This window comes from Xiphias gladius, chromosome 13, assembly GCF_016859285.1.
Source record: "Xiphias gladius isolate SHS-SW01 ecotype Sanya breed wild chromosome 13, ASM1685928v1, whole genome shotgun sequence".
Classification (NCBI taxonomy): domain Eukaryota; kingdom Metazoa; phylum Chordata; class Actinopteri; order Istiophoriformes; family Xiphiidae; genus Xiphias; species Xiphias gladius.
Genome location: NC_053412.1, coordinates 4,640,059 through 4,653,454, shown reverse-complemented (window position 1 = coordinate 4,653,454; position 13,396 = coordinate 4,640,059). Strand labels below are relative to the sequence as shown.

The 13,396-nt window shown below is 44.5% G+C and overlaps 1 protein-coding gene across 2 annotated transcripts in view; it reads left to right on the top strand.

Moving 5' to 3' along the window:
- Nucleotides 1-13,396, top strand: part of LOC120798330 (Krueppel-like factor 7) — a 94,484-nt gene that overhangs the window by 68,945 nt on the left and 12,143 nt on the right. For both annotated transcript variants that reach the window (XM_040142559.1, XM_040142560.1), the window contains exon 2: nt 10,851-11,478. In XM_040142559.1, coding sequence (XP_039998493.1) covers nt 10,851-11,478 — 628 coding nt within the window. The remainder of the gene's footprint in view (nt 1-10,850; nt 11,479-13,396) is intronic.

The following is a 13,396-nucleotide window of genomic DNA, read 5'->3' as shown; positions in this document are numbered from 1 at the left end:
CTAACACCTTTCTTAGCGCATCTAGCCGCCCTCTTCCCCTCTCCGCTGAGCAGCTGGACGTTGTCAGGATGAAATTGGGGTGAAAAGTCCTCGCACTCCGCTTGTGCTTCCCGCTGAAAAGCCAGCCACTCTGCACTGCAGGGTGAACGGGTTCAGCCTGCCGTGCTGCCTCCGCCCATCTGCATACAACCTAAACTCACATGCACTCTCTCTTTCCACCCTATCTCTTGGAGGAGAGCCCACAGCAGTAACAGTGGCAAGGAGACGTCTTTCAATATTTTAAGCAGCTTGGGCTAATCTTTGTCGCTCAGGTTTGTTTTGAAAGCATTGCCGGAATAATAGATGGAACGACAGTGCCCCACCTCCTGTTTGCATGGTCTCGGATCCACATAAAGTCATCGGGATGTACACACTCTTGCGTAACTGCACAGATTCGCCACAAACACACACTCCAACATATCTGCGACCCTGAGATAATCCACCTTGGCCTTGCGAGACTGTGCCACTGACCCGCTTTTGCTGCTCATGCTTGTTTTCTTGCCGCTTGCGTGCAGCTAGCACACTCTCCCCCCGTTTGCGTCTTAGCAAACCCTGCGTTTTGGTTTTGTAATGAGTGACAAAGCCTAAAACTGTGACGCTAACAGACAAGCTAAGTGTTACACAACACCTGCATGGCAGAAGCAGGGTAAACACAGACGAGATGACTGGCAAAAAAATGGAGGTGCCTTCTTATTCAACCGTCGAGAAGCATGTAAGAATGAACCGTTTTGGCTCTTATCAGTGCGGGCACGGCACCACAGTTGCACTTCACGGTTTGTGGACGTGATTGGGGTGCCAAACGGCCCTCTCTGACTGGCACTGTATGAGGAGGAAGCAGAGTTTTTCCGCTTCACTGTTCCCTTTATCTCTTCCCTCTCTCCTCTCCCCTCTGTTATTTTCGGCCCTCCTCCCCTCTCTCTTTCTCTTTCGCTGCTCGCCACTCTTTTGTTTCTCCGTGCCTTTTCCAGCCAAGGCCCCATTCTCTTGCCCCGTCATTGTGTGCGGTAATGAAGATTAGCCAGCCTGCCGCACACAATGGGGTCCCCACATCCGGAGCACAGACTCCCCAAATCCTGCTGCAAGCTGCTAACCCCGGTGTAAAACCACTGTTGTCGCCGACCCCCTCTATCAACGCACCCACACACATGAACATGTTCTGGCTCATACACACACACACACACACATATGAACACACAAAGATGTCCACAATGCACTCTGCACTCTGCCGTGTTGAAAGCAAATGGCTGAAATGTCTCCTGATTAGATTAGGATGGTTTTGACAGCTGAGAGGGAGCGCTTTGGCGACTCATAGGCCGATAAACAGCAGCTCACCCAAATCCAGTTAAAGAGAGACAGAGTTCCCCTCCCCAGCGAGTGCAACACTGCTCCAGTCATTGGGATTATAACCCCCCCGCTCCCCTCCTCCTCCACCCATCCTCCATGCCCTGCTATTCTCCTCTTCTCTCCAATCTCATCCTCCTCTCCATCATTTATCTTCCTCATGCTCAACGTGCTTCTTGTCTTCTCTTCTCTTCTCTTTTCATCTCTTCTCTTCTCTTCTCTTCCTATTCTCTATCCCATTTCACCCTCACCTCTCCTACCCTCGACTTAATACCAGAACAAAGACATTTTCCACACTTTGTCACAAGCTATTTAGATGGAGCAGTAGAGGTCTTTATATGCGGTACACTTGTTGTATCCCGAGCCTAAGACCTCTTAATTATGTCTGTATCACTCTCAAGGTCAGCAGATCTTTATGAGCTCAATCTGTTTACTTGTCAAGCTACTTTCAGCATTTAGAGGATACATGTGTAGCTTTGTCTGTGTGGAAAGATGGATTATCCACATGTGACAGCAGTTGTTTATCGTAGTACAAAGGTACTGTAGCAAATGGGTGTACTGAGAACACAGATAGTTGTATACATTTTGGGAGGATATGAAGTATAATTACTTCTTATCACTTTCTTGCCAAGAGTCCAGATGTGATGAGAAGATCGATACCATTCTAATATTTGTCCCAAGTGTGTCCGCAGTTTGGATCTAGCTTTGTCAAAAAATGGAGGGCTGCAACTAATGGAAAATGCCCAACTCAAGTTCTTAAAACTCAATTAAACATCTTAAATTTGCTTCAGATTTCGTCCAACCAACACACAAAACCAAGAAATATTCACGTTCTTTTTATTCAGTCAGTGAATGTGCACATTTTTGCCCATGTTCAGGAGCTTTCGATCATATAATACAATCTTCCTTAGTGGTTGAAGTAAACAAGTTAGAGATGTGGATGTTCAATTTCAATTTTTTTTTTTTTGATTTCTCGCCCACATTGGCAACATTTATGGACAGCTACTGAGTGGACGTTGTGATGATTTTGTCACAGGTATCACTTTTCCTCAAATATCTCATTTTACGAAGGAGTTCCTCATATCGGCTTCCATGGTGTGTTATGGAAAGACATAGGGAAAGTCCCCGGTGTCAGGTTGATGTGGATGTGCGCTTTCTGTTGTGTCTGCCCGACGAAAGCAATGGGAAACGTCTTTCTGCTCCATTAAGCAGAGGTCACCGGGTTTTTGCGCTCTGAGTGCTCCATCACTGTGGCTTTCCTGCGAGATGAAAGGTGCTTTGAAGATCCCCCATCTCACACATACACGTGTCGTGTAAACCACCGGTAACTGAGGGTTTAGTGGGGAGATGTGTTTCCTGCAAACTAGCAAACTGAAGCTTGTATTCATACTGTAAAAGAAACAAAATCAATGTCTCTGAGAGCTAAATGCCGAAGATTGATCATTGAAATAAAGTGTCTAAATCTAAGCATTAAGTCAGACAAAGCATAATTGAATATGCTGCCTGAATGCGGTTTCAAGCAACCGTCGCATCTATTAGTGTATCCATCCAAACAGAAATTGACTGTCTGTAAAGTAGGTGTCAGATTTACAACCAAATGTGCATTATTCCCTCAAACTCCGTCAGCAAATTGTGATTTAACAACTGGCAGCGTCTGTTATCAGCTTGAAGCCCACACTGTGTAAAACTGCCTCAAGGTGCTGCGTTGCCAGGCTTTGACGGAGGAGCTGACGACGACTCCGATTATTACTGTGAGCCTAATGTCGTCTGATAAGACCACGTGTGTAATTAAGCTGTTTCCGTGGCATGTTATCTGAAACTAGCTGAAGCTCGGCTGCCTGGAGAGATGGAGCTGTTAGTCAATGAGGAAGAGGACTCCTGTCTGAGGCTTTTCAAGCTTCATATCTTTCCCTCTCTTTCTTTTCCTCCTAATCCACAATGTAATTTTTTTTGTAGGTGGGAAGATGCGTTGGCTTCATCCTTCGCCTCTTACACTCTCCTCAAACTTTCCTCTCCTACTTTGAAATGTAATTCTTTGCATAGCTTGTAAAGAGGCCATGTTTCTTCATCTTTCACCTGTCTGTCTCTTTCTACTCTCTGGGAAGGCAAATAAATTAGCTTCGTCTCTACCCTCTAGCTTTTTTCTCTTTGTGTCTCTACTCCTTCCATCTCTTCTTTGCTCCATTGCTCCAGAGCTCCGCCGGGGCATCAGGAGCTCTAAGATCCCTCCTGGCCAAACATTGCACCCCCTGCCGCTCTCTCCATTGAGAATAACAGGGTGACGCGAGGGCGCTCTGCTATTGAGATCAGTGTCAAGGAAAATGAAGCATTATCTCCCCACCCGCTCCCCACCCTTCCCCTCCTCCCGGCCCCGTAGGCAGGTTCCCCACTCAACTGGGATACGCCGATGACGCCATGCTGCTCTCCAAGGAGTCTGGAATCTGGGGGCCGGAGCTCTTAGCGAGTGTACAGGCAGGAGCAAAAACCCTGAGGGGGAGCTTAGAGGTGGGGGTGCTTTTTGGAGATTTTGTGTGTGTGTGTGTGTGTGTGTGTGTGTGTGTGTGTGTGTGTATGGGGGGGGTGTTGCTGTGTAAGTATTGCTCAGTGAAGCTATAGATTACCGTCTCTGTCAGCTGCGATGGCCACCGCTGATGAGCTCCTGCACGGTATCATTTCGTATCGATTAGGCAATGCGACGCAAACACACACACACACACACACACAAACACACAAAGGTTGTTGGCGGGATGGCCAATGCCTAGGGCTACTGGTCATTTAGCTGTCACCTCAAAGTGATGGCTTGGCCCAGCTCACCAGATCAATGAGAGACACAGGCCCTATAACACGCTATGGCAGGATAAGACACACAAATGTACATAGACACACACACAAACAGGCACATACACACTGTGAAAAACTGCTGTCTGAATTAAATGCCTGCCCAAACTTTTCTTTAGATAAAAGTGCCAAGTGTGTTGCGGAATTACAAACAGCAATAACAAAGATGGCTGTAAATAAGGTCAGTAAAGTAAAACAGTGTGTCATAAAAATTAAATCAACAGAGCAAGAAAAAAAAAGGATAAGACAATTTGGTTAGCTGGTTCATCGCAGGCCAGATTTTCCTGTTGATGTGAGAACTGCTGTGATTTTTGTGCAGCCTTACCTCTAGGGTAAAACTGTGATGAATTTCTCACAGGGATTGTAATCAGAGCTGGTATTGCAGTGGTATTGCATTGACACCCCATGAATTCAACCAAGGCCCTCTTATTTTCTGTGACCAATGACATTGTGTGATTTAAATAAAAGCTTGCAACAAGCAATAAACAGACTGTCAGATGAATGTGAAACAACAAAAAGAAGAGAAGCAAAGCTGCACAGAAGCCAGTGTTAATTCATCCATGACGTGAATGTTACTTTTAAAATGAGTAATCAAGCCTCTGCTAGATATGGAAACGGCTGAACTAAGTAATCAAAATGTCATGTTGGTGCTGAAAAGGATTTTTTTCCAATTTGCGAAAGACAATGATGAGATTCAAAAGCGCATTTTGTGCAAACACTGTGAAAGCATCAAAAGACAAAACCACGAATGCATACAGCCACCTAAACGGTCACAACAAATTACAATACGAGGAAGCTACAAGTATAAAAAAGCCTGAGAACAAAAGCCTTGTTGCACCATACTGGGAACATTTAAAGATCAGTTTAATATTTTGGGAAATACACATAATCACTTTCTTGCTGACAGTCAGAAGAGAAAATCAATACCACTATCATGCCTGTATGGTAAGTATGAAGCAACAACCAGCAGCTCATTAGCTTAGCTTAGCATAAAGACTGGAAACAGGGGGAAACAGCTAGCCTGGCTCTGTCCAAAGTTAAAAACTGCAAATAGTGAAGCAAATAACACTCCTTAAAATGGCAAACTGACATTTTTACTCTTTGACTTTTGTTTGGATTGAAACAAACAAGATATAACATGTTGAATAGTGAGTTTTAGAACTACTGTTAAATGGACTTTGTTACCTTCACAAAACCAGGCTAGCTGCCCCCCCACCCCCATTTCCAGACTTTATGCTAAGCTAGGCTAAACGTCAGCTGGCTCCAGCCACAGATTTACCATACAGACATTAGAGCTGATCAAGCTTCACATTTAACTCTTGGCAACAGAGCAAATAAAATAAATCAAAATTAAATTTCTAAAAATGTCAAAGTATTACTTTAAAAAATCCCCTTACAGATTAATTACAAAAGACCACTGTTATACATTTTTTGAGACATTTTATATCTGTGACTTTACAAAAAATAATGACATTAGTGTTGTTTTATTTTACTGAATCACTGTGTCTAAAAATCTATATCATTAATCAAAACCTCAGTTCTAAGTAAAAAAAAAAATTCCACATAACTCAGTATCATGCAACCCTGCAAGGATGTTACTGCAGGGAATCATCGGTCATATCTGAAAAGATGTGACAGCACCCCCCCCCCCAACCTCAGTGCATTTAACAATAGTACTGCATCACCCCCTCCAGCTCAGGGCCCCCTTATAGTCCTGCCCTTTTCAACTCTGGTAGCATCAGCTCTGAGTATTATTCATAGCACCTTGTGTCTATCACGACATCTGTAAAAACTAAACACGATCATCCTAAAATTAATGAGCCGTAGCCACCCCATTACATTTGTCTGTTTAGTGGTGTTTTGGGCCTTCCTTTAGGGCATTATGCATGCTCTTCTGTTCATATTTATAACCCAGGCTTTTTATTAGCGACGTCGCGGGGTGCTAACAGTTGGGAGGCAGCCTGTGCTTTGATGGTGATGGCAGGCGGCTCGGCGCAGGCCAAATGTGAAGGGAGGTGACGTGGAGAGAGGATCAGCTGCCAAGCCAAGGGCCCCGTGGAAGAGGGGAGGAGAGGGTGAGGCAGAGAGGAGGAGTGAGGAGAGGAGGAGGAGGAGGACGCGAGAGAGAGACCTTTCGCTTTTTACTTGAAAGTCATAGAATAAAAAGTAGAAGTGAATGAATCAGGGCTGGTTCACAGCTCTCAGCCTGTTCGACTCTGCGAGAAGCGTGTCTTGTGATCAGCGAATATTTGTCACACCTGCTGTATTTTAAGCCTCACTAACCTCAGGTGTGTGCTGCATGCATGATTCAGTGTGTGTGTTTGAGCTCATTTTTGTGGCTGTACAGAAAACGAATACAAAGCGCATTTGTCTATGGGTCCCTCTCCCTTTTCATTGGCTTTTTAAGCATTTTTTTGTTAAAGTAATTATGGGTTTCTACACGGGTAAAAAGGACAAAGAGGGCAGGGAGTATAGAGGACAAGATTCAAGTGATTTGACCCAAGCTAAAAAACTGGGACCTGACCCTAACCCCTATCCGAGGTTGATCCTATTGAGTAAAGACACTTTTCTGTGGCTGAGTTTATGGTTTTGCCATGTTTTTATGTACAGACATGCTTTTCTATCAGTGTATATTTATGTGTGAGTAGGGAAATGCAGTATGTATATATCTATAGTACACCTGGTTCTCAACACTGCTTAACTTTGCACCTATTTAAAATGTTTAAATGATGAATGGTCCTAAAAGAAGAGACACCTTGGCATTTCGACCTAGACCGGACTTTCTCATTATCTGAAAACGTTACTTGTTGTACGGCTATTATTTGCACTGTCTTTATAAAGGTGCGGCTGAACCACTCAAATGGAGGTATTTTTAACATGATTGACAGATGACACCGACTGAAGCCACACCTGGAAATCATCAAGGTATTCAACTGAGAACAAACTTCAAACTTAATTAATTTAGTCAATTAATTCTAAGAAAAAAAACCCACTTACAAGTTACAGTATCTGAAATATGTGGATTTGTTACTTTTCTCTGTTCTATATCATTGGTTTGATATCAGAGTTTTCTTATATTTATAGACTAAAAGATCAAATGATTAATTAAATGATGTTGCGCACATGAACTGTTCATGAAATTAGTTGCAACCTTTTAGTGACAATAAATAAAAAATAATACAGTACAGCCAGCAGGGTCACACAAATCTTAATCTTATGGAGAGGGCAACAATCCCATGCCTTGCGGTGGTGCTTTTCTTTGGATTTTATGCATCACCACAGCAGTCAAACTCCAGCTTCAACTTTGACCTTATTTAGTTTAGTTTCACTGATCGACCCATTAGATGAGACATTACTTGACATCACCTGAACGTGACTAGTGACCGACAAAAGGATTAAAATAGCTTTCATGCACCAAACACCTCTTGATTGATCTTAATAGGCCCTTCTTTTTTTTGTCAATGACATTATCACATGTCACGTTAGGAAAAGCACAGGCGTAAATATTAAAATTAATGATGGCTGAATTCCATTTAGCTGGCCTGGTTTCAGGGTCCTGGTACTGTGCATGACGGCTCACTGTCAATCTGTCATGGATTGCTGGGACACTGCAATGGGTCATTAGAAATTTGACTGTGGTGGACACAGAAAAGCAAAATACTCCAGAAGAGCGCTCTGATAGTGGTGATGACTTACTGTCTTGCTCAAAAGAGATGCTTGACAATATGGGAGCCTGAATCTGGTTTGGAGGACAGTCCCAAGTCACCCCACCACCCTGTGCCACTAAAGCAATTTTCTAAGGCTGGGAGGTGGAGGTGGGGCTGCTGGAACAGCCACTGGATTGTCTCAGCTTATCCTGAGACGCATGAGGGAATCATCCCAAAAGCCTTTTAGGAAATGGACCCTGGCTTTGTGCAGAGCCAGTTCATGTTGGCTCTCCATATCGGCGTTTGTCCAAACTGAGTTGAAGCGGGTCGTTAGCGCTCCTTTATCTTGGCTACTGTGCAATGCTTTTGGCTCTCGAGTCTTTGCCTACACAAACACAGACGCGCGTTGCACATTCACTTCAGCCCATAAGACCAGTAAATAGACGTGTTTATGCATGTGTGTGGGTGTTCACACTAACACCCACACACAAGAGCTGCATAATTACACACAGCGCACCATAATTATGCTACTCACACATACATGTGCACTTGCAAAATTATGTACACACACATGCAAACTAGCATAATTACATGCAGCCACATCCAGGACATACAGTACACCCACATTACTCTACACTACACACACAGGAACCGCTGATCAACTGCATGACCTTCTCTCTAACAATGTTAATGTCACCACCTGGGGGGTAGGAAGCGGGGACGGAGTAAGGGGGGGGGGGTGCCTTGATGGAGCGATGGGAGGAAAGAACTATGGAGAGAAAGAGCGGCACGAAAAGCTTGTCATACCTGCCACCCCCTCACCTGCAGCCCCTTTCATCTTCCTTACTTTGTCAAACATCTCATATTCTGTATGCACACACATGTACACACACATACGTACAGTATGCATGTATGTATGCACACACAGTCCACGCCATGCTGTGTCGCAGCTGACATCCGAGCGCATGCTAGCAACACTGTGGGTCGTAACCTAACATTTAGTGTGCATGAACTTTTTTCTGTGTGTGTGTGTGTGTGTGTGTGTGAGGCCCGCGGTTTGCCCGCTGACAGGATCCTGTTACGCCAAATGTCACACTTCCAAAAAGGATTCATCCCCCACAGAGAAAATGAAGTCAAGACCTTCCTCCGATCTGTCTCCCTCTTCTCTCTCCTCTCCAGCCTCCTTCACCTTGTCCCTCCATCACTCTCCTCCTCCTCCTCCTTCTACTTCACCTTCCACTCGGCCCCCCTCTCACTTATCCGTTTCTATCCTCTTTTCCGCTCCCTTGAACTATCTCTACCTCACACACACACACTCACCTTGGTTTGCAGTCCTCAGCATTTTGTTGAATAAAGTCCCCTTTAACTGGCTGGTTTTAGTGGGTAATTAGTCCTAACCTTGGGAGAGGAGGAGACCACAATGAGAAGAAAAAGAGAAAAAAGAAAAAAAGGAAAGAGAAAATTATGATTTTGGGGAATCGATAGTGGGTGAAGCAGGAGGAGATTGGCAATGGCGAAAATGAGTGAGAAGGAGAGCGATGTCGGGGGTGTGAGAGCTGGTGGACGGGTTGAAAGATATTGCAGATTGTGAAAAGAGCAGCTTTGTTTTTTTTTTCAGTACCTTATGGAGCAGTGCACGCTATTCCCTTCATCATGTCTCAACGACTTCAATATTTAATTGTGCTCTGAGACAAAGAATAAAGGGAAAAAAAACCCTTCTCATTTAATTCACGATTCACTGGCCGCAGCCATCAAGGAAACTGTAGAGACCTCTTAGATAGTGCATGAAAGAAGTTATTTTTTAAAGCCATCACAGAAAAAAGGAAAAAAAAACAACATGTAGGCGTGAAGTGGAGGGAGGAGGCACAGCACATTATCTTCATTTCTCACTGTAGATGTGGTCGCGAGCAGTTTTTTAATTTGATGTCAGAATGCAAATACTGCAAACAGTCAAAAAACAACTCCAAATCCCTTTTTGTTCCTCGAAGAAGACTACTTAGAGGAGAAATCACACTCCCTTAGCAACAGACACCCCCCAAAAAAGAAAAAAAAAGGTGCAGTTTTATTTTTAGAAGGTGCAAACAAGGGAAGGGGGGCGGGTGTTGTAAGATTGTAAATGTCTCCGATGTATTCAGTCTGTACAACCTTATTCCTGATAATGGAACCAGCTACTCTGTCTGTCAGTGCCTATTTACACACAAATGAAGTGGCGAGTAGCACGCGCCCAGTGGAGCTGCTAGCCTCCATCTCAGCTGTCAAGACAGGTTAGTGGCTACAAGTGAAACACAACGATCCCTGGGATCAAACTGCCGCCGTCCATTCAAACATAATAGCTTCATCCTTGGACATGGAGTGTGTCTTTCCCTCGCTGCCTCTCCTTTTAGAACCTTGCCAGCTTGGTGCAAAGTAATAGACTTCTCAGGATGCCAGTTCACACAAATCGGGAATGCAGCCTTTTATTTGCCCTCCACGGGGAGAGGTGTTTGGCGTAATAGGGATGAAGCAGACCATAACTACAGCTGAATAAATCTTTCTATCTTGGCTCGGTGGAAGCCGACGCACACATGGCTTGTCAAAGCTCTATAAAATGTTGTTTGATAGGAGTTCTGTACATTTCAGGACTTCTCCTCTGCTATCCACTCGCCTTGCTTTCGTTCCATGCTACAGCGGTTGCAATCAATCAGTGTGTAATCAGCCGTCTTGCCGGTGCTGCCAAGTAATCCTGGCTGTCTCAGAGGCTATCTGTGCGAGTGCGCATGTGACAGCTGGCAGAGCTGCTAAGTTGCCTGTCTGGGTGAGCGGATGGCACCATGCAGATTTTCTTTCCACAGTGTGTAAAGGCATATCAGATGATCTGATGGCTGTTGTAATGGTCACGTGGGATTTGACAGTGAGGATGGGCAGTTTCAGTGCAGTTGCCCAAATGCATGAACTTGCCTGAGCTGAATCTAAATTTAGTTTTTTCTGCCACTTTCTCTCTTATAGACCTGCCTAGAATTGGAGCGATATTTGCAGACGGAGCCCAAGCGTCTGTCCGAACTCTTCGACCAAGACCTGGATGGTCTCCTAACTCCGGCCTACCTAAAGGAGGATGGTGAGGAAGAGCTGACAGATGCCCTGCTCCCCAGCCTGCCCAGCCTCCCTGAGCCTCCGAGCCCACCTCCAGTGATCCTCTGCCCAACACGGAAGAACCTCCCCTCCACTGGTGCGATGAAAAGGGACCTCAAACCCAAAACCCAGGGGCTGGAAAACGTAGAAGGGATGGAGGGAGTCCACCAGGCCCAGCTGAGTGCCGTCACCTCCCTCACACCCCCGTCATCACCAGAACTGGGCCGTCACCTCGTCAAACCCAACCAGACACTGACGGCTTCAGCTGATGGGACACTCACCCTGAAGCTGGTGGCCAGGAAGGTGGGTCTTAGTGCGGCCCGGTTGGTGGCGGCGCATGCCCTCCCTGTCCGAATGAAGGACGAAGAGGAGGGGGCTGCATGTGTGATCGGGGTTGGGGAGCTACCGGAGAACAAGAAGAGGATTCACCGTTGTCAGTTCAATGGCTGCAGGAAGGTGTACACCAAGAGCTCCCACCTAAAGGCTCATCAGAGGACACACACAGGTGAGAATTAGTCATAATCCTGAAGGAGTTTGCAGACATACTGATTATTTTTTAGATATAGTTGGAGCAGTAATTGTATTTTTTAAAAGGAAGTTGTTCAGCTATTTTGGCTTTTCAAGTAAAAATCAGTCAGAATGCCCTTTTAATTCTAGTGCCTCAGTCTGTATGTTCAGCACAAAGGAATAAAATGCACAGGCCTCTTCAATGTGCAATAGTCATTTAGCTTCAGGATTGGTTTGATGTAATCGCTTGGAATTGCCCATACAGCTCACATTAATATACATTAATTTGTGTAAATGTGATAGGCTTGTATATGGAAAGGAGTTGTATAGAGAGACAGAGTTATGTGATCTAAGTATAGTCTGTGAATATGAGCATATGCGTTGGTGCACCTCTCAGGTATAATATCAGTAAGTGGCCCTTAGAGACTTTCAGAAAGGCAGCTCTGAGGACACCTTTCTCACTAGAGGTAGCTCGTTGATACACCTGCTGGTAATGAAATTGACTGACACTCATTGTTGGTGACAGGTTAAAAAGACTCACTCCTGAAGCCGTTGCACCGTTGCACACTGAAGAGTGCATAGCCAGAATGTCTGTACTGAACATAGAAACTTAAAGAATAGAACTGAAAGAGCTTTCTATCAATTTTGTTGTGCAAACTCCTTTTTACTTGCTGGACTTTTGACTGCACCCCAGCTTTTTTTTTTTGCCTTTGATGTTTTTTCTTATACCAGTTTTCTTCTACCACTGCTGTCAGCCACTCAATCAGACATTCATACTGTGGGGGACAGTTTTGCTTATGGATTATTCTTTTAAGCATTTTTCGACGAGAGATATAAAATATAGGCTGTTTTCAGAGAAGACTGGTATCAACCTTGTTATCTCTCTGTGGTCTGTGTGAGCACGACATCCGTCCGTCCATCCAGCTATCCATTCATTTATTCACACATCCTTCCAGATATTCAGGTTTCTGAATCCCTTGATAACCAGGTGTGAGATAATTGAGGAAAATCCACCTGCTTCACATTCCTGGGACATGTACAAAATACACATAAAGTGATAAGTAATGTTAAAAGAAACAGCTCTGTATGAATGGAACAGACTTAAAACATGGTCCCCTCTATGCCATATGGAAATATTACCACGTAAGATAAAAATGCGATGATCTAAGAAAACCAACTTCTCTTATCCCACTCTTTCTACCTAAGTACGTCTCTGTGCCAAACCAGGACAGGTCCTGCTCGTCAAGGTTTTTCTCAAGAAGGAAGGGGGGAGGGTTCAGGAGCTATAACTCTCCCGCTCTTCCATCTCAATCCTAAACCACTCAGACCCCTGTCGGGGAGCTGTCCTCCGTCTGAGTAACTGCACAGTGATGGATGGATTGACCTGGATAGGCCACCATTTCCCCGGTTTATTTCAGGCCCTCCCGTCCTCTATGCGTTCTATAAGTCTAGGTCAGTGGTTCTCAGTCTGAGGTTGGAGAGTGTCTGATTTTGCGGAGGTAGTAATAAAAACCTTTTAAGACAAGGAAAATATGCTTCAAATACAACAATGAATTATCATCTAAGGAGGCAGGCCATGAGGAATGTCATTTGTATGCTTATTCTAGTAATGACGGGGGAAACAATTGTTGTTTGGCACCATTATTAATTAACAGGGTTAGGATATGGCACCCTTTTGCCTACAGGTTTTGCTCAAACCAAACATGTTTCGAGTCTTTAATTGAAGTCTGGAATTGTTCCTCTTTTGATTTGGTTAGGAAGGTGAGAACAATGTCTTTTAAACAATGGTGGACACAACTGGGCTGCAAAAATGCAGATCTCTAGCCAGCCTCTAAAAGATAATGAGATGAATATTGATGTGGTGGACTGTGTGGTGGACTGCCATCTGGACTGATGCTAATATATAGCTGTTTCTT